At 37.0% G+C, this 25,538-nt stretch overlaps 2 protein-coding genes across 2 annotated transcripts; one reads left to right on the top strand and one right to left on the bottom strand.

The window, feature by feature from the left end:
• The first annotated feature begins 1,479 nt into the window (after window positions 1–1,479).
• Window positions 1,480–11,668, top strand: LOC115410174 (inhibitor of nuclear factor kappa-B kinase subunit alpha-like). The gene is made up of 22 exons (XM_030121657.1): window positions 1,480–1,595; window positions 2,131–2,249; window positions 2,805–2,899; window positions 3,067–3,184; window positions 3,385–3,454; window positions 3,548–3,636; window positions 3,723–3,812; window positions 4,409–4,533; window positions 4,867–4,974; window positions 5,138–5,270; window positions 5,457–5,651; window positions 5,812–5,914; window positions 6,166–6,289; window positions 6,485–6,636; window positions 6,897–6,958; window positions 7,053–7,162; window positions 7,858–7,907; window positions 8,045–8,150; window positions 8,247–8,394; window positions 9,236–9,372; window positions 9,660–9,759; window positions 10,291–11,668. Exons 2-22 carry the CDS (start codon window positions 2,145–2,147, stop codon window positions 10,354–10,356), a joined length of 2,286 nt encoding a protein of 761 aa, XP_029977517.1. The 5' UTR covers window positions 1,480–1,595; window positions 2,131–2,144; the 3' UTR covers window positions 10,357–11,668.
• A 1,702-nt stretch (window positions 11,669–13,370) lies between these two features.
• On the bottom strand, window positions 13,371–24,861 carry adam8b (ADAM metallopeptidase domain 8b). The gene is made up of 23 exons (XM_030121786.1): window positions 24,755–24,861; window positions 23,640–23,746; window positions 23,459–23,532; window positions 23,284–23,359; window positions 22,596–22,672; window positions 22,048–22,252; window positions 21,387–21,452; window positions 21,226–21,288; window positions 20,935–21,104; window positions 20,769–20,850; window positions 20,480–20,622; window positions 20,069–20,255; window positions 19,649–19,738; window positions 18,930–19,128; window positions 18,107–18,209; window positions 17,798–17,966; window positions 17,639–17,719; window positions 17,456–17,540; window positions 16,534–16,654; window positions 16,278–16,437; window positions 16,126–16,173; window positions 15,267–15,317; window positions 13,371–14,865 (listed from the first exon to the last, which is right to left on the bottom strand). The coding sequence occupies exons 1-23, from the start codon at window positions 24,789–24,791 to the stop codon at window positions 14,779–14,781; spliced, it is 2,481 nt and encodes an 826-aa protein (XP_029977646.1). The 5' UTR covers window positions 24,792–24,861; the 3' UTR covers window positions 13,371–14,778.
• Between the last annotated feature and the right edge of the window lie 677 nt (window positions 24,862–25,538).

Raw genomic sequence — 25,538 nt, 5'->3', positions numbered from 1 at the left:
TGTATTTTCTTTGTAAAAACCAGGATTATCCGTGTAGATGTTCATTAAACCTCATAACAAATTCCAATATCAAAACAGAGCTCCTTTTAAAATGCAGGAAAGTGTTTATAATTTCAGAGGAAGTAATGTGTTCAAAAAACCTTATGTTAGAACAAATATGAAGCAATTTTATCTTTCTGATCTTGGAGTAAATGTTTGGAACAAGTTAAATCCTGAATTAAAAGACTGTACAATGTTATTTATGTTTAAAACTATGTTTAAAAGAAAAGTCATGAAATTATATGAAGAATGTGAATGTTAATTTTTCCGCTACTCAAACTATTGAATTGTTTTATTTTTACCCTTCGGCCAAGGGGTATCGTAATCGTTTTGTCATCTGTCTGTTTGTCTGTCTGTCCATTCGACAACATAACTGCATTCTCTGAAGAATACGTATCTGCACCAAATTTATACTGTGGATGCATCTTAGCATGGAGCAGAAGCCTACTGAAAATAAGTGACCTTGACCTACTTTTTCAAGCTCCAATGGCCTTGTGCAGTTATAATATCTGAGTACTTTCAAATAAAAATATGTATGTAATAAATTTTACACAAAGACAGTCTAACCTAAATTATAGGGCTGTACCTCTCAACAGAATCTTACACTATATTTGACCGAGGGGGATTAAAAGTGTGCAGCACGTTATGTTTAAACATTGTATCCTGCACAAATGTATGATGCTTGAAATGTCTGAATAAACACACACAGTAAATTGAAAACTGAAGAAAAAGTGACTTTTTCAGCAAATCATATCATTAACTGAACATAAAAACAAGTGTCTACAACCACTGTCATTTGTCAAACTACATGGGTTTTACTGGTGAATCAATGTTGCAGAAAATGACAGTGTTTTCACATTCACTACGGACCCAGAGAAGCTAAGAAACTGCATTTTATCTGAATTATGTACCTGTATTGATAAGATGAATGGTTCAGAAATGATTAAACATTTTACTTCAGTATATGCTTTTGGTCACTGGTGATCATTAGGTGTGTGAGCATTAATACTTTTGTTTTTTCATGGGGATGTTGCTTAGACTCACTGGCCAAGACTACTTACTCCACACTGACTCATTCATGACGCATTCAGAGCAAAACCTTTACTTGTAGTGAAGTGTTTTCCTCAGTGTAGTGTTTATTGGTACTTTTACTAGAGTCAATACTTCATCACTGTCCAGGGAATGTTCAGCAGAATATAAAAAATAAAGGCTGCAACAACATTTATGATGTTTTGACAAAAATTAAAGTCCTGAAAAGTGATGGAGACTTTTGAAAATACACAATAATCCTACAATATCATGAGTGTAGATGGTGTGGGAAAAGATCAGCCCATTGGAGGTTGTATATCTGTCTTTCTTGGTGTGTTTTCTTGCTGTTGGTGGTTTGTGTTGTTGAACGCGCCCCCGTTTCATTTTCAAGAAACACAGCCGGGGTTTCTCGTGACGTCACGCAGGAAAGTACACATTCTCACGGTGCTGCATTGACCTGAAAACAACAACCGAACGTCCGTAATATCCACCGAAAACGGCTCATGACATCTTCGTAGAAACCCCAAGTAAGTCACAAAACCCTTTATACGTGCAGTACGTTAGCAAAACGTATATCTAAACTAAACGTTATCGCCGTCGAGGCATTCATTTCCTAATGCTATAATGCTAGCCACTGGTGCTGTCTACTTCCTGGCATACATAGGCTAGTTGTTCAGTCGAGAGCTGAAAGTGTAATTAGCATTTTAGCAGCTACCAGCTAAATAAAATGACAGTTGGCTCTGTGAAGACGCATCTTTCAAGACTGCTATAGTATCCCAGTTTATCTCCGATTAGACACACTACTCATGACTCTGCTGATAAATGTCAGAAATACAACTGATTTGTTTAACTAAACCTCAAATGTAACACTCGCTTGATAAACGTACCAGCATATAGTCTAGTCTCTGCTTGGTTTAGCTAGGTGGATATTGGAAAAGCGCAAGCAGGTTGCGACCACAACTGCTTTGAAAGTGAAAACTTCTCTGTCTATTGTCTGTCTTCGAACACATCCGTTGGTCTTTGTTGCTGTCGGTAAAACGTTATTTGCGCACTTTGTTTCAGCTTTCACCACAACAATGGAGAAACCTCCCTTTAGACAGAACCAGGACTGCGGAGACTGGGAGCTGAAGGAGAGGCTAGGCATGGGAGGCTTTGCCCATGTTTATCTCTACCAACATCATGTGAGTGTATAGTTCTTCAGCACTTTATGATGCAGACATTTCAATGTCGCCTCCCTTGTTACATGCAGGAAGAAATAAAAGCGACTTAACTAGTTTAATACCTGTAGTATTGCATGCTTCTTATGAAACGTCAAGCAGTGGTATGTGCTTGTGCTCTCTGGTGACAAGTGAAAGGAAAAGCCTGATGGGAGTGGTTTCCTCAAGAATGACAGTGCATTCATCCATCCATAGGGCATGGGAGGTCACTGAATGTTTTCAGGGTGAAAGTGGTTTGTTTCAGGTGCTTTGGCCTTTACATTCATCACATCATTTGGCAGATTTTATTTATGTATTAGACTGAACTCTTTCCACCACAGTCTTGGTGCATTCCCGTTATTGTGGCAGCTTATGGTAGCCCAGCACCTTCCAAGACACTTAATGTTGGTTTCAGCTTAATTTGTCACATGTCTTGACATGATATCTTAATAGATAACTTTTGAATTATTAGTAGAAAACGTACGTCTTGTCAGTTTGTTGTCATATTCACAAAGTTGTTGTTTTGTCTCTGTTTTGTAGGAAACAAATGAAAAACTAGCAGTGAAAATGTGCCGTCTAGAATTGACACCAAGGAATAAGGACAGATGGAGCAGAGAAATCCAGATCATGAAAAAGTTTGTATTTATTTTAACTCACTGAAATGCTATTTTGCCTGTTTCCTTTGGTATACTGAGATACTAAGTATGTATGATTACAACACTAGATGACAAATTCTGTATGGGTTTGAAAAGTAAAATGATATCATCTCTGCCTCTACCTTCTTCTTTACCTTTTCATTTAGGTTAAATCATATCAATGTTGTGACAGCCAGAGATGTTCCAGAGGAAATAAACCTTATATCCTTAAATGATCTTCCACTGCTAGCCATGGAGTACTGCTCCAGGGGAGATTTGAGGAAGGTGAGCAACTTGCACAAAGAAGTCGTAGTTTATTCCTGAACTTTAAAATCTTGCAATGCATATCTATGAATAACAAAGTTGCATAATAGCATGTCATCCATGGTACATACATCATGTTTTTGGAACATGGAAAGTCTTCAGTGCAGTATAAAAATGAATTTGTGTGTAATAGATCTGATCTGATCCTTTTTCTTTTACAGTTGCTGAGCAAACCAGAAAATTGCTGCGGCTTGAAAGAAAGTGAAGTGCTTTCATTACTCAATGATGTTGGTATGTTCTTAAAGGTGTTGTTTGTTTGTTAGGGCTCTTTTTTTCTACACATAAAATTATACAAACAAATCAAACAATTGTTTTTTGTTCTAGGGTCTGGTATCCAGTATCTGCATGAAAACAAGATTATACACAGAGACCTTAAACCTGAAAATATAGTGCTACAAGATATCAATGGAAAGGTAAAAATTTAGGACTTATGTGCTTTTTCTTGTTGTTATTGGATACTTGAATCTTTAAGTAATTGTCCCGTATATACTTTATTTAGCTTGTTCACAAAATAATCGACTTGGGCTATGCTAAAGACTTGGACCAGGGCAGTCTATGTACATCCTTTGTGGGAACACTTCAGTATCTGGTAAGAACTTAATGTACACCCTTATGTAATTCATTAAGAATATTCATTATGTAGTGTCACAAGTATCAGTTGTGTTGAAGATGTAGAAGTTAATTTACATTTAATTCTGGCTTTTGTAAGGGCACAACACAACAAACTTGGATGGAAGTGTCACTGATTGTATAGTTGATGGTTGTGGGATTTTGAGACTGAAAATCACCATTCTAAGACAATGTGCTCAAAGAAGGAATGCTTATTTCATTTCAAGGCCTTATTTGTGCACAGATAAGAGCTCACACAGCAACCAAGCACAGTCCCAATGTAAGAGGTCTCTGCTGACCATCCAAAAGGAAGACACTTTTGTACCTAAATGTTACTGTCAGGCTCTTACTGCATACATTAGATACATGAGAACAATGACAGTTCACACACAGGATGACATCTTAAGATGAGAATATCATCTTCTTGATACAAAGAACAATTACATGACAAGACTTACAAAGGCCATAACAGATTAAGACACTTACGTAAGACTAATCAGTAATAAGAATACAACAGGGAGACACAGTCATTTTTCTATCAATGGTTCAGTGATATATATTTTTTTTTAATTCTAGGCACCTGAACTATTTGAGAATAAGCCATACACTGTTACTGTGGACTACTGGAGTTTTGCCACAATGATATTTGAATGTAGTTGTGGTTTTCGTCCGTTCCTACACAACCTGCAACCTGTTCAATGGTAAGTTGACCTTATTACAGGAAATATGTGTATATAAGTTGTTTCCCCACTCTGTTATAAGTATGGCAGAAGCATTTCTAGTCTAATGTGTTTTATTTCTAATAATTGACTCCAATAGAGGACTAAACATTGGTGCTTGAATATTATTTAAGGTTGTCTCATCTTATTGTGGAACGTCTAAATATATAGATGACAAAAGCAATTTTAATCACAAGATGAAAGTCTAATGGAAAAATATTTTTCATCAAAATTATGGAGCCTTTATGCATGTTTTATATTTTTAAGATCTGTATCCTTTTTATCCATGTTTATCCTGGTTCTCCACATTTGCAGGGCAAGCAAAGTGAGGAATAAAGGTCCCAAAGACATCATGGCTGTAGAGGAACTGAATGGAGAAGTCAGGTTCTCCACACACCTCCCATACCCAAACAATATCAGCAGGTTAGAGCACTTTATCCAAAGACTCTATAGTTGTTTCCTGTTGTACATGAAGGAACACTCACTGTTGACCACTGACCATATAAAGTGATCACATTTTTAATACAGCTAATCATTTGTCACATATTTGGTGCCAGCTTAACATATTTCCTTTGCATCAATATAGAACACTCCTGGAGCCAATGGAGTCCCTGCTTCAGTTAATGTTAAAGTGGGATCCTGTTCTGAGGGGAGGCCAGATCACAGAATCCAAGAAACCCCTGTGCTTTGAAGTGCTTGAGCGGATACTGAGTATGAAGGTGAGGAAAGCCTACTTGTCTTCGCAGTTTATCTATAACTTTAGCACTTCCATTACTGCTGTGCTTTTGGGCCATGCATGGTATGTTGCTGCACTGTTAGAGACTCCACTGTGTGCATTTTGGAAACATATAATATACATGACTCAACTGCATGTCATAGCATTTCCATACTTGCTTTCTCTACAGGTTGTCCACATCTTGAACATGACCACAGCTCAGGTGCATTCATACCAGTTGGCTCCAGATGAGAGTCTCCATAGTCTACAGAAGCGCATTGAGACAGAGACCAAGATAGAAGTGGTGAACCAGGAGCTGCTGCAGGAGACGGGTGTGTCACTGGATCCTAGGAAACCTGCTGCACAGTGTGTCTTAGATGGAGTGGTAAGGAGTCAGAGTATAGCATTTTGGAAAAATATATATTTCCGATTATTCACACAACACTCACTGAATAATACTTTGGAACTTTGATTGCAGTGACAGTCTGGTGGAATCTTTGCTTTGTATTGCATACGAGTGGTGTGTTTTTTTGTCTTCTGTGCAGAGGGGGTGGGATAGCTACATTGTCTACTTGTTTGATAAAAGCATCACCAAGTACTCTGGTCCGTTCAGTGCCAGACAGCTGCCTGATAAAGTCAACACTATTGGTGAGTTTATTTTTTTATTTATTTTTTTTATTATTAATACTCATGATTTTTTAATAATTGATTTTACAAAATCAAGTGTCAAACACACTGATTAATGTAATTTCAGTGTACAGTACTGAGCATATTCTCCATCACTCCTTTTTTTTATCTCAGTTGTCTCTACTGGGTGCATTTTACTGAGATGCACATGATTTGTAATGTTTGTCTATTGTAAAATGCTGCTGATACAGATGTTGGTTAAACTTTTCTAGTGCAAGAGGCCAAAATGCCGCTGCCCCTTGTTGTGTTAAAGAAAGTGTGGGGTGAAGCAGTAAGCTACATCTGTGGTCTGAAGGAGGACTACAGCAGGCTTTTCCAAGGACAGAGAGCTGCTATGTAAGTCGCATTAACAAACCTTGCAAACCTTTTCTAACCTCAAAATTCAAGGAACAGAGCCGCGATAGAATTTTTAGACTTTTGCATTGAAAGCCACACTGATGTAATTAAACAAAATTCAAATAATGTAATTTTTTCACATAAAGACTTTGGACAACTTTGTAATTGTAAACATCTACCTGCTCTCTCCCTCAGGTTAAGCCTGTTGCGCTACAACACCAATCTGACCAGGTGTAAGAACAGCATGTTTGGCTTCTCGCAGCAGCTGAAGGCCAAGTTGGACTTCTTTAAAAGCAGCATTCAGTATGACCTGGAAAAGTACAGTGATCAGATGCACTATGGCATATGTGAGTGTTTAGTACTTATCGATTTGATGTCATTACTTTGATTTAGTTGTAAGGATTTTATTGTTTACCGAATTATCAATATAGTTTGTGGTTAGTGCTTGGGTAAACTGTGAAGGCCTCTACCTCAATATACTCTGAAAATCAATGAAGAATGAGTGAATGATTGATCAACTCTTGTCTAATGCAGCTGAACCTTTATCGAATATTGTAATACTGAACCAAATGTGTTTGTATTAATGGGATATTTATGGCCTTCTCAGCCTCTGAAAAGATGTTGAAAGCCTGGCAGGAGAATGAGGAGAGAGCTGCTGCTTTTGCACAGGTACTGCAAGAACAAAACACTGCAACATTTTACAATATGTATTGCAGTACAATTGCACAAGCACTCATTGTGGGATCTCGGGTTTGTCCTGCAGGTGGCAGAGGTGAGCTATTTAGATGATGAGATCATGGCTCTCCATTCTGAAATAGTTGAACTCCAGAGGAGCCCATATGCCCGACGCCAAGGAGACAAGATGGAGCAGCTGTGAGTGTTGATGTGGACTGACCTTATGAAATGCCACATGTGATCTGCATATGTATTAATAATTATCTTTGTCCTTTGTTACATGAGTCTGAAAATGCTTCTTGTGTTATTTTATGACTTTACAGTCCATTAGTTTTGCAGCTGGGCTGACCTGGTTGTTGATTGGTTGATGCTAATTATTTGTCTCATCCACACAATGGTAAAATTAGACCCAGATAGCAGTTTTTTGTCACAAGTAGTGGTTCAGTAGTAGTGTGTTTGATATGTTGAAAGAATCAATTGGTAGCAACTGTTAGCTACATGCTGTCACACATAGCTATACTGGTTATGTAATATTATGCTGTGTGCAGGCCCATGTAAAAACTAGTAGTGTGTGGAAGTGGATTGTTTTATGTAAATAATCTTTCCACTGTAACCTCAGCGTACAGCACACTGACACATACAGCTGTAAAACATCTAACAGAATAGTCTGGTTTGATACAAGCACCCAGGGCTTCTGAGCCTGATTGTAATGTAGTCATTAATTCCACAGTTCAGTTCCATGAGTTTTATGTTTCAATTCAGCAGTTCCAAAGTGTAGTAATTTTCTTAATTCTAAACCAATGTGGTCCTCAGCAGGAGATGAGAAAACAAACTTTTATCTTGTGTCTCCATAAATATGACCATTAAATTGTTACTAAAATATTTTATTGCAGAGAAGAAAAAGCTATTGAGCTCTACAAGCAAATGAAGATTAAATGCAAAAGTAAGACATATTTTAACCCCATTTTTACATAAAATTTTAAAGATTACAGAATTGTCACTGTGGCATTTTGGAGTTTACATCTTGATGTAGAAATCACATTCAAACTGAAATGTGTTGTATTTGGTGTATTTTTTCAGCACCTGAGCCTGATGTGAGCAGTGACAGCTCTGAGATGGTGAAGGCCATCATCCAGACTGTCCAGAATCAAGACAAGGTCCTCAAAGATCTTTACACCCACCTCAGGTAAGAATATTCTACCATTACTCAATAAGTGCTTTAATGTGCAAGGTATTTCAAAATACAGTCAGTTTCAGTATGTCCCGTCACTCTTGCCAACAGCAAGATCCTGATCAGTAAACAGAAGATCATTGACTTATTTCCACGGATTGAGAAAACCTTAGAAAGTATCAAGGAAGCTGATAACACAGTGATGCAGATGCAGATCAAGAGACAGAGAGAGTTCTGGCATTTATTGAAGATCGCCTGTGTAAGTGCTTAACTTCAAAGTTTTTTTCCTGTCATATTAGTACTTTGGAAAGACTAATGTAGAGTTTGTTTTTTGAGCTAATATTAAATGTGTGTTTTAAAGGAGTGATGTTTTGCTTTTTTTGATGTAATTATGCATTTTAAAACATTTCCTTGTGATCTACATAACCTGTAAATGCTATGCTTGGGTCTGAATTCTTCATTAATTAAACTTCACAGGTCCGTCTTCAACCCTATTTCTGAGTAATGACACCAGAAAGGTCGTTTTGAGCACTGGCCCTTTAAATGCAAATGAGCTACTTTACACCCCACCCCCTCCAGGTTGTTGACTGTGCTGCTCTGTCCCATTCAACCACTTTTGTTCCTTAATACAACCAATAACTGAACATTTTAGGTTATCGGCTCGAAGTTTGGACATATTGCTGTTTTTATATTTATTTTTATTTTATTGTATTTCTAATCAAATCTTAATGTATTTTAATATTGTATTTTTTCAATCAATGTGAAGCACTTTGGGCTACAATTTCTGTATGAAAGGTGCTATACAAATAAAGTTTATTATGATTATTATTATTATTATTATTATTTTCAGTATGGACTACAACCGCTTCTGCTGGCAATTTATTATTACGGTCCCCAAATACACAAATAAATGTACCAAAGACTAATAAAAGTGGGTTTAGCAAAATATGACCCCTTTAAGTTTGTGATCCCACCTTTTCTCTGTTTTTTCTGTCTATGCTGGTGATTTCTGGCTGCTAAATCTTCTGTTACCTCCCTCAGAGTTTGTTAATCATGCATTTATAAATGCTTCATGTGCTGGTTTTATCTTTCTCCGTCAGGCTCAGAACTCATCGAGAAACTCTATAGCAGCCAGTCCGGAGTCATCCAACCTGCTGCAGGTTTCTCAGTGGTCACAGTCAGCCCAGCCAGTCAGCTCTCCACATCCTCTCACCTCCCTCCCTGGGCCAAATGACAAGTATCTGATTCACCTAGTATTCACTCCTCTTTACTTTTTTTGTCAGTGGACTTTTTTAAAAATTAAAAATGGTAGTGAAAATACACTACCGAAGAAGTTGTTCTTACTTCATGTGTTTCATACTGCTGGTGTGTGTACAAACTTCCATAATTGCATTAGATCTGCACTTGTTTTCCTTTTTGGCATTACACTCAAAATAGGGAATCACCAAATGTGTCATACAAGCAGTGGAAGAATCACATGCTTTAAATTTGATTAACAAGCTCACTATGGTTTTTCTCCTCTAGTGATGCTGCCCCACGCCTGCTCCAGGAGAACCAGAAGTACCTCAGTCAGCTGACCAGCCTGATGCAGGAAGCTGCTGATGAACAGGCCAAAAGTATGGTGGTAAGTCCTGTGATATAAGATATTTGTTGTTCTGAAACTTTCATACAGGCTTATGAAAACGGCTTTAAAATTGGAAACTGAAAGGATACAAGTAGAAAAAAGTGGAACCTGGTTTGAATGTAAGTTTTCTGTCAGTGTTACTAAGGCATCTCAAACCACATGGCACAATTTAAGGTTAAAGTTGTACCGTTAACTCACTTTATTATCCCTGTTGGGAAATTCAGTCTTTGCATTTTACTTCTCCTAAGACACACACAGTACCTAGCATTAGCATGTAGTACACACTTTAGCCCTTGAGATGCCATTGAAGGCGTGCAGGGACCAACTCTGGGTCTTAATTGATCCCTTGGACAGCGGCACTGACAGGAGAGATAACCTGTATGTACCTGTTTTTATCATGTAGTAGGAGTGTGTAGTGTACTTTGTGTATGATTCCAGGGTAAGATTTATCTAAACTGATAAGGCCAAGTGTTTTTGTTTTATCGTGGTTTGCTGTGTCAACGGGTAACATATACATTTTCTTTTTTCAAGGACCAAGACTGGAGCTGGACAAAGTATGAGACTTTAACTACAAAATTAAAAAAGAGAAATGCCTAAGACCTTTTGAGTGCTCCATCCCTGCCTGTGCTCCAAGTAACACTAAGGACTCTAAACTGCGAATACAGTGGAGGGGCGTAAACATTGTACAGTTGTACATGGACTTGGGATCTCTCCAGAGCTTCTTTTCCAAAAGGCAGAGCTCACACATGCTCCGTGGTGTGCCTGTCCACTCTCATCGTCTCATATGGTGGAACATTTGATCAATGAATATTACTGTTTTTATATGAGAAAACACTGAATCTGTGTTACATAAACTGTCACCAACCAAGTGGATATCACAGTTTTGTTTCTTTTTCTTTACTGCACAGTTTTAATCATTATTCGTGTAATGGATGATTTCTACTGTTATTGCAAATTCAAGCAAACTGTAGCACCAGATTGTGAATCTGAGGTGGATTCAGCAAATGGGAGCGTATTCATCTGAAACATGGGAACTGGTTCAGCCATTCAGCTCGTGACATACAATGAAAACACAGGAAGTGGTGGAGTGGGGTGGGAGGTCAGGAGGAAATTACAATCAGCAAACAGCACTTTGATACTCCCATGTATCCTTTCTGTAAAGAGATGAGCAGTTCCAGATTAGATCCTGTCTATCAGGCTGCCAAAAGTGTCACAGAATTTACAGCTAAGACAGAAACTGTTATTGGTTCATGTTCAGTTTGATATATTTTACTATATACATTCTGGGTGTTTAGATTGTATGTAAATATTATGTTGATTGGCTTTTGTTTTTTAAAAAAAGTGTTAACTATCATAGGCAGAAGTGTTTGTCATGATATGTGACAGAAGTGGCTGGCCATTATGTTTATACAATGTCTGTACTCTCCATTTATCTTTTTTATTGTCTGACAGATACAAAGGGTTTAGTTGTCTCATGTATGTGCACATACTGTTTGACTGGATGGTTTCTATGTTAAAGTGTAAAGTAAAACATCTCAGCACGGTTTACATCATGAACCATTGATCTCTAAGGAGATGAGTGGGATTAGTGCAGAGATGTTCACAGGAAATACAGACGAGCAAATGATTGAATGTACTGCAGTAACACTGCCAAGTGTTGGCTGATTTGTCATCTGTAACAAGCATAAGAGTTTGCTTTGGGCCAGAGAAATTAACCTTCTGAGTTGTATTTATGAAGTTAAAGTGCAATGGAAAAAATATATATTTTGTATTTAAGTTTTCTTTCCATTTGAGTATTTGTTTCCATCTGATGGTTTGAACTTGTCTTTGAATGTTTAATTTTTAGAAATTTCATTGTGTAAAGATCAGATGTTTGCTTGGTATTAAATAAAAAAGAATTTGGCATGATTGTCATGTTCTTGGTTTTGTATTTATTTCTACATTGTGAAAATTAGATCCAACCTAGACATCTGTTAAACAGAAAGTCATGGGACTACAGCTAAATGCAGAACAGCCTCTTATGTGCATTGTACCATGCCAAGTGCTTACCTCTAATTATCTCACAATATAGGTCAAGTTAAGACAAACCTATTTCAGTGTGTCTGAAGTATGACAAAGTTGGGAAACAATGAAAGAGTCAGAAGCCAGGGTGGCTCAGTGTTCAGACTGAGTCACTGAACTGTGCAGGTTATCTTGATCATTTCTTCCTTCTCAAAGTGAGTTTGCCTGCAGTGTACTCACTTCCAGCTGGCCTTTGTTTGACCACATGGGAGGAAATTGTGTGTAAAGCACGATGAAAGCATCCAAGTACAGTCAGGATGATAGTTTTGTTTTAGTTTTTCAGGACAACATTTGCAACAATCTAAAGCATTACTGAAAGCGGAAGATGTCTAGTGTCTATTTGTAATATAACAGAAAAAATAAGCTGTTATTAATATTGGTTTGTTTTGAAAGCCTGCAGTTTTTCACATCAATCTAAGAAGACGCCATCACCAGAAACGATGAAACACACAAAGGCCTAGAGATAAAATACCAGTCATAGAAGGCTGGAGAGCCTCTTGATTTACTGTAGTTTGTGTTGTTGGAAAGTCTTGCGGTTTGGTTTCATTATTTCAAACATTCATTGCCTGAAAGTTTGAGTAAACGCCCTTATCCTTCTGAAGATGGATGCCGTCATAACATATCATCTCCTCTGGAAAGTGCCCAGTAACCACTGAACAAGTGGAGACAAAGCTTTGCTGTAAAACAAGCCGTACTAATTGTAAACTTGCTTGTTTTAATAGCTGCTTGGTCTGTGAATCAGAATGAATCAGCCAGGCTTTGAGTGAAAAAACAGCCCCCTACTTGGGCCTACATTCCTCAAAGCACAACTCCCCTACTGGAACTCTGATATGCATTAAACTTCCATGTACACAGATGTAATCAGCACATCTACAGTAACAGGGATACCATTTTTTATGTCATTTGCTTTATTTATTTATTTATTTATTTTATAAAACTAGAAAAGTGCAACACGATATCAAACAGATGCCAATGTACTTGCACAGAGACCTTTAAAGGCTAAGTTAAAACCGCTGATCAGACCAGCAAACATTCACTTCACATGAAATGCAGTATGTTTCTTTGGGTGTCCACAAACACGCTGAACGATGGGCCAAGTACGATTTGAGTTTGAATTAGCGTCCAGAACACTCATCCTCCGTCTTGCATATCAACTTGCTCAAACATTCTTTGCTGTTTCCCAAGAAAATGTTGAGTCTGTTTTAAATTACTAAAAAAAAAAAAAAAAAAACCTGATATCCCAGTGTCTCTGAAGCTCTGAACAGCAGACCCAGATGATGGGAGCTCACACAGACAGGGCCAGAATGCAGAGCTCTGACTCATTTCCCATTTCCTTACAACACTCACCAGAGACCAGTAAATATAGGTTAACCATTAACTGATGTTTGCTGGGTTAAACAATGGAGCACAGCGCAGTGGGGTAATAAAACATTATGAAAGGAAAGAAACACTACACAAAGACGGACCTGTCAGGGAAAAAATAAGTTATTATGCAATTCACACAACAGGACATGGTTTGTAAGATGCAACATGATCATGTCAATATGCTTTGGTAATAAAGTGCATTTTATTTTTGCAACAAAAGGCCCTCTCATTGACTTTGATAGGTTTGAACTGACCTATTATTTAACAGTAAGCCTTCAGTCATATGTTACACATGAGAGTAGACCTGTGATCATTCCAGATAACAAACCACACTTCAGTACCAAACAGGAAGACACCACTGGTGAGAAGTAAAACTGCAGAATACTTTTATATTTAATAACGCATACTTTTACTACATTACTTTTGCATTCCTTTTGATTTCTTTCATTTTAATTCAGTGCATGTTTAGTTTTCCTCTCAATTTCTTTATCAAGAAACAAACTGTTACGATTCGAACTGTACAAGAAGGTACCTATGACTACGAAACCTTTGCTTTTATTAGGTCATCACTTTATTGCATGCAAATTATCCTAAAGAGTAAACTGGATCAAAGTTACTCAAGTACTTTTGAGCTTTGCAATATATACTTCATCATTTATATCCTTCTATTTCAAATCACACACTTTATGTCAACATTTTTTGTCACTTACACGGAGGCAGGCAGGAAAATAACATGAATTACTATCGTGGAAGTTCCAAATAGAAGAAAAATAAATTAATAAATAATAATGTGATGGTCATTTCAAGTCACTTCTTAAGTGAATGTGTAGAACAAGTACTGTATTGTGACTGTTACTGTGATTTAAATGACAACTTCTACTCTCATTCAAGTAATAATGATGGCAGCTGCTTTTACATATACTTGTACTATTCTCATAAAGTACTTCTGGCCATTCTACCCACTGCTGCTGGTCGGTACACTTAATTTACTGATAGTTTCTAAAGGCGAGTGAAGGTTCTTCTAATGACTAACTGCCTTGCTCTGAACCCCATGACCGCTTATCTTAAAAAACATATTTGCGCAGTAAAAAAAAAAAAAAAAACTCAAATCATTCCCCCTCAAGGCGTCCACATGTCAGAGCATGTCCTACACCCTGCCTCGGGTCGAACAGCAAACAGTGTATTTCAAAGAAAAACGCAGTAACATACACAGATCATCTGAACAGTGCAGATGCATACATATAACAAAGCGCTCCATACAGGATGTACCATTCATACATTTTCAAGTACACTGCAAAATAATACAAAAACAACCTTGTAGAAGGCACAAACTGGCTTTGAACACAGAAAAACAAGTCAATAAATATTCAAAAAGTAAGACATTATGTGAGCATCGATTTGCTCAACGTCATAAAAAGTGCAAAGAGATTATTTATATGGTCCTTACAAATAACTGAGAGCAGAGAGTTCTTTTTTTGCCCTCTAAGAATCCCATTTCCAGCGCTGACAAACATAGTTATGTCACTGTTGTTCTTGTATCCTTACAAAACATTCACAGTTTGTGAGGCTCTGGTCATGTATGACATCCTTTGGCTAAACATGACACGGCTTCATCTGGGCAACTGGAGGTCTGGGTTTGACCGGCGGGACGGGAGGAGGACATGGTTTGCATGGCTTGTACTGAAATCAAAGCAAAACACATTTTTTTTTACTGTGATGAATCAGAATGAGACTATTTCTAATTATACATCTCTTTTTATAGCAACTTAATTTGGTCCAAATAAAGAATCCATTTAAACAACAGCATAACAGGAATCAAACAAACAACTGATTATTTGTTCAAATTAAATCCCCTTCACATGCTCTAGAAACCCAATTGCATCGAGATGATTATTCTGTCATATCATGAAAGGCTGAACTAAAGAGTCTGACTTACAATAATATAGGAAAACAGTGGCACCAATTGGCACATGCAGTTCGACAAATTTTTAAAAAATGCTTCAAATATTTTAAAAATCATTCTTTTTCATCAAGTGTGCCTTATGTTTTTTGTCCAATTCTGTGTGTTTTTTGTGACTCACCTCTGTCTTATTCAGTGGCGGCAAAGGTTTGGACGGAGGTAGAGATTTTATCTATAGAAAAAAGAAAAAACAATGACATACTTGTGCACACATATGCGTCAGATCTGCTTTTATTTGGTTGGCATGTGTATTTTTACATCTTTTCTATGTCGATTTTTATTCAAGTGTAATCTATTGTGTGTTTTGTGTTCTAACTTTTCTGTTTTTTTCATTACTTTTACGCTGACTCTTATTGTCTGCACAACTTAAAGTAAAAGTACATGATATACTTACAGTTTGTAAAAAAAAAAAAAAAAAAAAAGACATTTCTCAAATATATGTTCAATATACTCACAATAGCAAGTAAGAAAGCACTGACAAAGAAATGGGTGGCATTTGAAAGTTCCTCAGTTGAGGGCTGCATTAATGTGATTCATAATATATTTGTTATGAAGAACACAGGAAAGGAAAGAGTATGTCTTTTTTTCTTGTCCCTTCTTTTCTTTATTAAAAAATGGTACATGACGAGAAACTTTCTGGTCATATCAATGTACACTTGTTCCTGATAGCAATGAAAATAAAAAATAAATATATAAATAAATGTCACTTCTTTTTCTCTGTTCCATATTCACTTCATTGCTATCACAAATATTATCTCTCTCTTACTGTGCTTTATTTTGTTTATTGTATGTTTAATGTATCCTGTTGTCAATATGCTGTACATTTATATTTAGAAAAACACTTCCAAAAAAAAAATGTAATAAATATTTTTTATTAATCTCACAGCACATGTTAAGTATAGGTGTCATCTCTTTGGATTTTAGTTTGTTTTAACTGAAGTTATTGTGCAGATCACATAGTATATTAACAACAAACTTACCGGCTCAGTGTGAGAGGTAGGTGACACTGGAGGGAATTTCTTTGGTGGCTGGAAAAATGCAAAGAATAGTATTAATAAAAGAAACATGTACATGCTCAGAAAAGCTAAGAAAATAAACTGTTGAAAAGAAATTGTGTCTCCTGCTGACTGACCTGAGGTGCAGGCCTGCTCGGTGTCACAGTCACAAACAGAGGAGCACAGGCTTGAGTGGCCGTGGACTCCATGAAAGTGGGCTGGCTGATCTGAGGTCTGTCTCTGAGGCTCGGTTTGGGAAACATTGGGTTCAACTTACCCTGGGCTGAATGCACTTTCCTGTGAACACATTCGACAATCATGTCATCAGAGACAGATTACAACCAGGAAACAAGCAGAGCCAAGTATTTAGAGAACAAATGTACATAAAAATACCTTTTAGAAATGTAGTTTTCAATGTTGTCCTTTTTACAGCAAATCAGCCCTGCAACCACTAGAGCGATGACCAGAAGGATGGACACGACTGCACATACACCGGCTATTATCGCATTCTGACCTGCAGGCACATAAAGAAATAAACCTGTTAAAACTAACATAAAGAGAAAGTGTATTTATATATACTACCTCATGTATGTGATTTTAAGAGTATACATCCTTTCACTGTAACATATATCAGCAGGTATGTACTAATGTTTAAAGGTACTTTAAATAGAGTGTTAGTCTTTTCACATGGTACTTGCTTTACTTTTACTACTGCAACTATGTTATTTCTGTAAGTCTATTTATGTAGTTTATAACTCTTTGACAGCCTCTGTTTGTTTCTTTGTTGTGGCATGTTTTGTACAGTTTTTGCTAAGTTAAAAACTGTTAAAAAAAAAAAAAAACTAAAAAAAAAACACGTGTTACTTGAGGCTTAAATTGTCATGAAACTTACATAGATGAAGAAAAACATAAATAATACATCATAGCTATGAAATGTCTTGACAAAACATTTTACATACTTAGACACACTTCCTTATTTGCATCTGCTTCCACATCACAAGTGTTTTCAGATTTCAGTTTCATCATCTACCACTTCACTTTGAGGTTATTAAAGTCAAACTACCGTTAAAACATGCAACACAAGCTAACAGGCACGAGACAAATTAGGCTGATCATTAATATGTGATTAGATCAGTGCTGGAACAGCAGGAGATCACTCACAGTGAATCATTCATGTGACTTACTGGAACAGTGAATCAACATGCAGGTGTAACCTGTTTTTCTGTACAATTCACACGATTGTTCATGGACCTAAAAGTTACTTCCTAAAAGAGTTGATGTTTATTGTTACAAGATCCATTGACTTGAAGGTTACCTTGAGCGAAGTCTGCATACTGGATATCACAGTGAGGGGGGGCCCATCCAGGGTTACAGTGGCACTCTTTCTTATGATTACATACCTAAAATTAAATTAAATAAAATGATTATAGCTTCAGAGCCATAGGCTAAACAATAAAACAACTAAAATTGATTGAAATCCATGAAATCCTTCACTCACCCCATTGTTATTGCATTTCTTTGCACAGTCCTCTGCTTTCCCATAAACAGATATATCCACACATCTGTTGTCGAAACAAACCTGTGCACAAACAACACATTTAATTGTAAAATCCATGTAATTTCCAGAAAAATGTAATAACTCTGACAAAGTATTCACCTTGTTTGATCCACATTTAGCTCCTTCAGGGACCATGTCAAGGCTTCTGGTTTTATCATCGTCCACAGCCACTTTACATTTTATAAAACCACGCACAGTGAAGAGAGCCCTTTTACCAGTGATGGACTCACCCCCATCTTCACAAAATATAGACCCACATTTGAGATGCCTACGAAGGATTTCAACAAGAAGATAAGGAACTTAGATAGAAATAATCCCTGAGTACATTTCAGTTTCTTCGTGTGATGAAATAATGATTACAAACAATTGTTGCAACAGTAGGATGATGAAAGTGTTGATAATACATACGGTACAGGACAGGGGGCGTAGCCATACTCGGTGATCCCACAGTGAGCACCTTCCTGGCCCTGACGGTTTAGGTCAAAACAAGCATCTGATGCAACTCTGGCATCTGCAAACACAAAACAATCACAGTCAAGAATGGAGATACAGTCTATTAGTCTAGGCTGAATCCAACTGCAGACTTGTTTTAAAGAAACTGACACAAATCCTTGTTTCTATGAGGCCCATTCATTTGATTCTCAGTAGTATCTTCTCTTAAAAGGCCAACTCTCTGGGAAAAAAAACATTTCCACCATGTGACAAAGCATTTTTACTGAAACTAGTGTAATACAGATAAGGTAGAAGTCCTGAAGGCAGAACATGTGTACTCAGAGGAAAAATAGTGACTAGTGTAAACAGTGAGCTGCATTTTTATTTTTGCACTTGAATGACAGGAGTAGGAGTGGGATAAAATATCAGTACGGGAACATATGACTCCCTGTTGCACTACATTATTAATACATTGGATCGAAACCTCAATATTTGTATCCGAACATACAGTCCTGTTTGACTCAACAAATGCTTTTCTTTTGGAATGATAGCACACACGAATATGGAACGTGCAGTTATTTTCTTAGATAATGGGGCACTAAACGTAGACTGTGTACATCAACTCATCTCAGTTCTGTACAGTCTGAATCACAGTGTTCTAATACACTGTTCCTGTTTTTTGGATAATTAGATGACTGTCTTGCAATGTACCAACCAAGTATTACATCATGGGAAACAGATCATTACAGTATACAGTTACTTGATGATGTCAGCCTATACAGAGCTGTGCATTGTGTACCTTGTCCAAACAGTCTCCAACAGTGCTGCCGATGTGTAGGACACTGGCCATTGTAGCAGTAGCCCTGAGCCTGGTCGTAGCAGGGTTTTCCGTTCATCACAAAACTATCTTCTGGACATTCCATGGACACTCCGGTGCAGTACTCTGGCAGGTCACACCCACTGGCAGACTTCCTACACACACTCCCAGCTGATCTAAACTATGATTTAAAGGACATTTAGTCAAAAAGACTTTAGTAAGAGAGTGATGGTTACATATTGAGTGAGCTAATCCTGTGTATTTCCATGGTACTCTGTGTATCGCCTCCTCCAGTCCTTCAAACTATCATTTGAGGAAGGATGTGGTGAGTTACGTAGAAACACCAAGATATCACCCTCTGTTTCCTGTTATTATTAAACATTGCTGCTGTTCTTTGTTGTTGCTTAAACCACCCATCTGCACTTTAACCCTAACCTTCTCCTGATGCTATTTTAATGCCCATAGTTAATAGTTGGCAGCAGGGTGTGGTGTGTCAGTGTAATTGGCCTCTTTGTATGCTGCACTATACTGTAACTTTGGTCCAAGTGATGTGAGTGTGAAGCCAAATTGGCAGGCTGTACTCAGTCTAGGGGATCTTTTAGGTTAGGACCTCTGGTGGATGTCCACATCGTGAAAATATTTAAACTCTTAGGTTTCTGGCTGGAAAACTATGAGAACCCACTTTACAAGCAGTTGAGTACCTGGCAGTTGTCACAGCATAGTCCGTGAGCACACTGAGATCCTGAAGTTAGACGGCAAGTTGCGGCATCACAACAAGGGTTTGTGCATTCCTAAAAAAACAAACACAACTTATGCTCACGTATTCAGTTTTACCTTGAAGAAAGATTACATCGACACATGTTCAGTCTCAAAGGATCAGATAAACCTCAGTTACTCTGTGATAAGGTGAAAGAGCAGCGTATATTTGATAGTTTTAACTCTTTGAGGCCTATGTTAACTTATGACGGCCTTTCCTAACTGCTGCAGACCTGGACACAGAAAACCACAGGAGTCACCCAAAATAGAAAACAGTCACAAAAATGGCAGCTTTCTGCACCAGAGGATTTTCTTAAACTTAAAACAGCACACAACCAGCTATTAGCCTTTTCTGTCAGCTTTACCTCCACTGTGCCACAGTCACACTCCTCTTCAGGGTCCACTAAGGCGTTGCCACAGCGTGGGCTGACATCGATGGTCTTCACGGAGGCCGGTTTAGACAAGCAGCTGGGCTGAGCTCTTGCCAAAAATTCAGTGAACTGCTCCTCACTGCAACTGCTGAAGAACTCAGGGAAAGCTTGGCTGCTTGTTCTGATGATGAGCAAATAGGTATAGTATTTGCAAAATTACACTAACTTTCAGACCGTAACAGGAAAATAACAGTATTCACCCACTGAATTGTCATGATTTACTGTACATATACAGTATACAGTATATTGCATTATGAGAGTTAGTGAATCTTTAATAGATGTGCTAATTTAAGACAAAATCTGTCTTGCAAAAGCACCTCAAATCTTTTACTTTGTAATAAGTACCTGAGCTTGTCAGCCATTACACAGTTCCCACTGCTGTAAGATGGACCACACATGCAGCCTGGAGAATCATGGGACAAGCCAAAGTTATGTCCCATTTCATGAGCGATGGTAGAGGCGAGTCCTATAGGGCTGGTGTGGTGATCCTGAAGGGAGACATACATGGTTTACTCCTTAAATTCAGTAACATTCATCACAGAGACAGTCCTCTTCAGTTTTTATCATTACTGTATTATTAATATATTATTGTGCACCATTATTGTACTGTAAGCAGAAAAGACATTCATTTTACCTGATTCACTCCTCCAGAGTTTCCAGTACACATTGCAAACTTATTCGCCAGTCCAACTGTATCACCCTCGAAATCTAGGCCTCTGTTGATAAGGCATAATTAATCAATTAGGTCATATTTGAAGCTTGAATGTGAATTTGTAAAGATACTTAAGACTGATTCTTACGTCACAAACTGGGCATTGTCATGCTTCACCCTCTTCAGAAGATCAGTCTGGCGCCACATTAGGAAATTGTCCAGAGTAGCTTCTGAGTTCAAGTCAACATCCATCTTATTTTTGTTTGTCCAAATTTCCAAACCCACCAGCATGATGCGAATATTCAGGGCTCGATACACCTACAGGAAGAGAAAGAAACATTCTTGAAAGTGACTGCACGTAAAGCTGCCGTCTGAGAGCACTGAGGACATGTATGACATGAATGATCCCAAAATATAAACTTGGAGTAAGAGAAACTACCTTGTCGACATGATTTACAACACCAAGAATACGGGTTTTGGTCTCAGATCCATAACGTTGATACTTGAGGGAAGAGAAAAAAAACAGAAAAACACACTGTGTGCATTAAAAATTTAACTGTGAAGATGAAAGTTGTGAAAGAGTCAAGTTGAGATGTTTACCTCAGCATTGTCTACTACCACGAACAGTTCAACAAACCGCTGTGGGTCTGCAATGGGTTTAGATTTCTAAAAAACAAACCAAAACAAAAACAGAGGCACAGACTTTACAATAACATGCTTTAAATATACAGACGGACAAAAAGTTGCTTTCTTTTTCAATCTTCTTTTAAAAATAAAAATAATGCATCTACTCTCTCACTATTTCATTGAAATTGTTGTTACTATCGTTAAGCTCATATTTTAATGCATTTTATTACTACAATATAAAAGTAAAAATGCATTTAGTAATTATATATTTAAGGGTAACATTTTGCTGCAACAAAAGGAAATTAAAAAAAGAACAAATGCACCACTGACAGGTATTTCTAATAAATAAATAGCTCCAATAGCCAAGATATGATATGAAGAACTCATTAAAATACATGGGCATCACAAACTACAACCTTACACATTTCTATGAGTTTTAACAACCATAAAGACGTTAAAGAATATATGGTTTATTTCAGGGTTGACTCTATCATTGTATCAGCATCTGTAAAACATGCATGAAACATACCTTTATAAGAATTAATTACTTTGTTATTTATATTATGTAATGCTCCAAGGTTTCAAACGTCATCTTTCGTGGTCAGATTAAATAAAGTATAATTCTGACACTTACCCAGGATTTGGACCTAAAGAGGCCGGCTGGTCGCGGACCCTGGTCCTTGTCGAGGTCGTAGAGTGTGGTGGTGTTAAAGGAGGATTCACAGTCCGGTGTGTGGCAGATCTTCAGGTGTTCCTGTCTGTAAACTGCATGCTCACTGTCATCAGACGGACCCAGGGGTTCTATCAGGTAAATCTGCTGTTGCGCTCGCACAAAACCACTGCAATCACAGCAAAAACAGCCACATATGCTGCATCAGTCATGACACAAGTATGAATGTACACATTGAAATGGTTTTATATTCTGTTCAATCACATTAAACATGTAGAAATGAACACTATGTCCTGTGAGAACATAAATATGATGTATTCACTAAAGTAGAAAAACATTTATTTGCCAAAGATAAAAAAAAAAAACTATCAACATTTCTTCACTTTCACTGTTACCAAATAAATGTAGCAACATATTTCTCAAGAAAGAAAAGAAACCTTCACTGAAAATAATTTAACTGGAAGATTACAGAGGGGAAGTTTCACTAAGTCAACATGAGCTGGAGGACTTACCTAATGCCTGAACAAATCCCCACACTAACTGAGGACTCTGTCATGCCTTCAATATGACCATGATAATAGCAGTGCTCCTGAAAGAAAAGAGTTCATTGGGCTGAAGAAAATCTGATAAAATTCCTTATATCAGTCACACTGTGGGTTTATTCTGTTTATTCTTTATTGAGGATCCCCATCAGCCAACGCACAAACTACAGGCTAGTCATCCTGGGGTCCTCTTAAATGAGTCTTGACATTGTGCTGTTACTGCATCTTACAAAGGGATTCTTTGTTTTCAATCTTACAGGAATATGTTCTTTCAAACTCTGTAATCTTAAGATTAAAGTGTCAAGATAAACAGCATTTAGTTCTTAAATGAGCATGTAGCGTGACTTACATGAGCCAGTATTGATAATAGAAAAACTATGGGTTTAGTGGTTGAGTGTTTTGTATGCATCCCATGTAAGAGTAAACTACAATGGTTAAGTCCACTGAGGGGTCAATATGTTGTGTAACTTTTTGCCGTGTAAACATCTACATGTGTAAACGTAAACATTTCTGAGAATAAATCAGTGGAATGCTCCGTTACAGTGATGACTTGATAAACGTCTCTCAGATAGTCTGATTATATGAGGGGTCCTTGAACTCCTCCTTTTGTTGCACCAACACTGGCCAAAATATACAACAGTAATTGAAGCAATCTTACCTCATTTGGTGAAAATGTGACCCGTTTTCCATCTTCTGAATAGTGTGTTTCAGTATAGTCTCTGCTAATAAGATTCCTATAAAAACACAGGAATAGTTACCCAGTTACACATATTTTTCTGTTTTATACAATTGTCTGAATTTGTTATCATCATGCAACATAATGACTTTTTTACCTGTTTTTATCGAGATGTATTGTGTGATTTCTTCCTTCAATGGTTAACTCATATCGTACTGTATCAGGGTAAACCTGCAGAAATAAGTCCCATGTCAGTCAATAATCACTGTGATAGAGAATATACACAATGCAGTGGATTATTTAAGACTAGCAGTAGATCAGAGTAGATGAAGTGTTACCTGTTTGTCCTGCAAACTCCTCTTCTGTCTCAGCTGCAGTCTCTGAGGTCTGACAACCTCATAACTCTTTACATGAGACAACATCCCAGAGCTCTGCACGACACAAACTACATACACCAGAACATGTCACACTTCAATACACCCTAAACATCTACAACATGACACTGTGAAAGTGATCAATACTGCATGAGGGTTAGGGAATTTACAGAGGACCAATGAAAATGTAAAAAAGTAGGTTTCTTAATTAACGTCACATACTGTAAGTGCAGCATTTGAAACTTTATCATCTATCTATCTATCTATCTATCTATCTATCTATCTATCTATCTTGGAAACAACTTTACTTTTCAAATCCATTTGCTATACAGATTCAATAAATAAACAATGAAAAAACATACATAACTTACAAACTAATTAACTAAATAAATAAATACAGCATTTTGGGTGTACAGCTTATGTTATATCAACTTGTTTTAAATGCATTTCATTTATGAAGTGTATGTGTTGTATGTATGAGTTGCTTCACATACATACTTCATGTACAGTATGTGAAGCTGTATTATTTATTTATTTATTTATTTATTTATTTATTTATTTAGGAAACAACTTTACTTTTCAAATAGTTAGCTCCATGCAGACTCAACAAACTAACAACCAAACAAATAAATAAATACAGAATAAGTAAAGTTTTTTTTTTTTTTTTAGGATATACAACTTATACCGGAGAACTTGCTTTAAACTCATGTCATTTATGAATTATCTCATCTACTGCTTCCACAATGTACAAAGAAATGATAACATAACTGAACATTAATGTGATAATGAGAAACAGCCGCTCTTTATATACAACAATCCAATAACTCTTCTGTAGACATCCGATTTTACTTATGAAGTAAATTAACTTTACTGATGAAGTAAAAGCAAATAAGACGATCAAGCAGCTGCACAGGAGTTTCCTCTTTCTGCACATTTTCTCACCTCTCATCTTTATCTTTTTCTTTCAGTTTTCTCATGTTTCTAAACTGTTTCTTTATCTGATCAGTGTTATAAATCAGTCTAAGAAAATGCAGCTGTTTTCACATTTAAAATACCAAATTTAGAGTGATGTTACTTACTTATTGTGAGCCATAAGGACAGTAAGTTGGATCCCATGGTGCCCCGTCTTGCTCGGCCTCTGCTGCTCCACTGACTCCACTGTGAATCATCTGCGCTGCTTTCCCGTTCAAGCCACGCCCACTTACGTCTTTATCACAGCCTCACACATTTACCGAGAATACCGAAGGACTGAGTAACGAATAAACCTGACTTCCGGTCAAATGGAACACACTTCTGCTTTAGTCAGGACTTTATCCTCAGATTATAAAATAAAATAAAATAAAAATAAATAGTGCAAAGAATGACCGATCACGCAGAGTAAACAAAATAAAATGAAGATTACAAAAATTGACTGTAAATTACTGTTTTTTCGCTTTATTATCATTTTGGTAACACTTTATAATAAGTACACACTGTGAAGCATTAGTTAAGCATTAACAAATACCGAATTCATCATTTATAAAGCATATGGTTTATAAGCACAGTTATAATTTTTACTCATCATTAATAAGCTCATCTACAATGTGCTTAATGATTGTATTTTCATACTTTATAAATTATGGATTCAGTATTTAAACATTTAGTATTCAGACATGTAGTAATGGTGAGTGAATATGCTAGTGTGTATTTCATAGTAACTCACACATTTATTTTCCAATAGATGTCCTATAAACAGTTCTTAATACAGGAATTCATTATTTCAGGTAGTTGTAAAACACTTACTACTCATTAATTAAGTATATGATGTGAGCTCATCTAAAGTGTGCACTATCTATGCCATATAAAGCATTCACAAGTGAGATT

The sequence above is a fragment of the Sphaeramia orbicularis genome, chromosome 19 (genome assembly GCF_902148855.1).
Source record: "Sphaeramia orbicularis chromosome 19, fSphaOr1.1, whole genome shotgun sequence".
Taxonomy (NCBI): domain Eukaryota; kingdom Metazoa; phylum Chordata; class Actinopteri; order Kurtiformes; family Apogonidae; genus Sphaeramia; species Sphaeramia orbicularis.
This window is presented reverse-complemented; position numbering and strand designations above follow the sequence as displayed.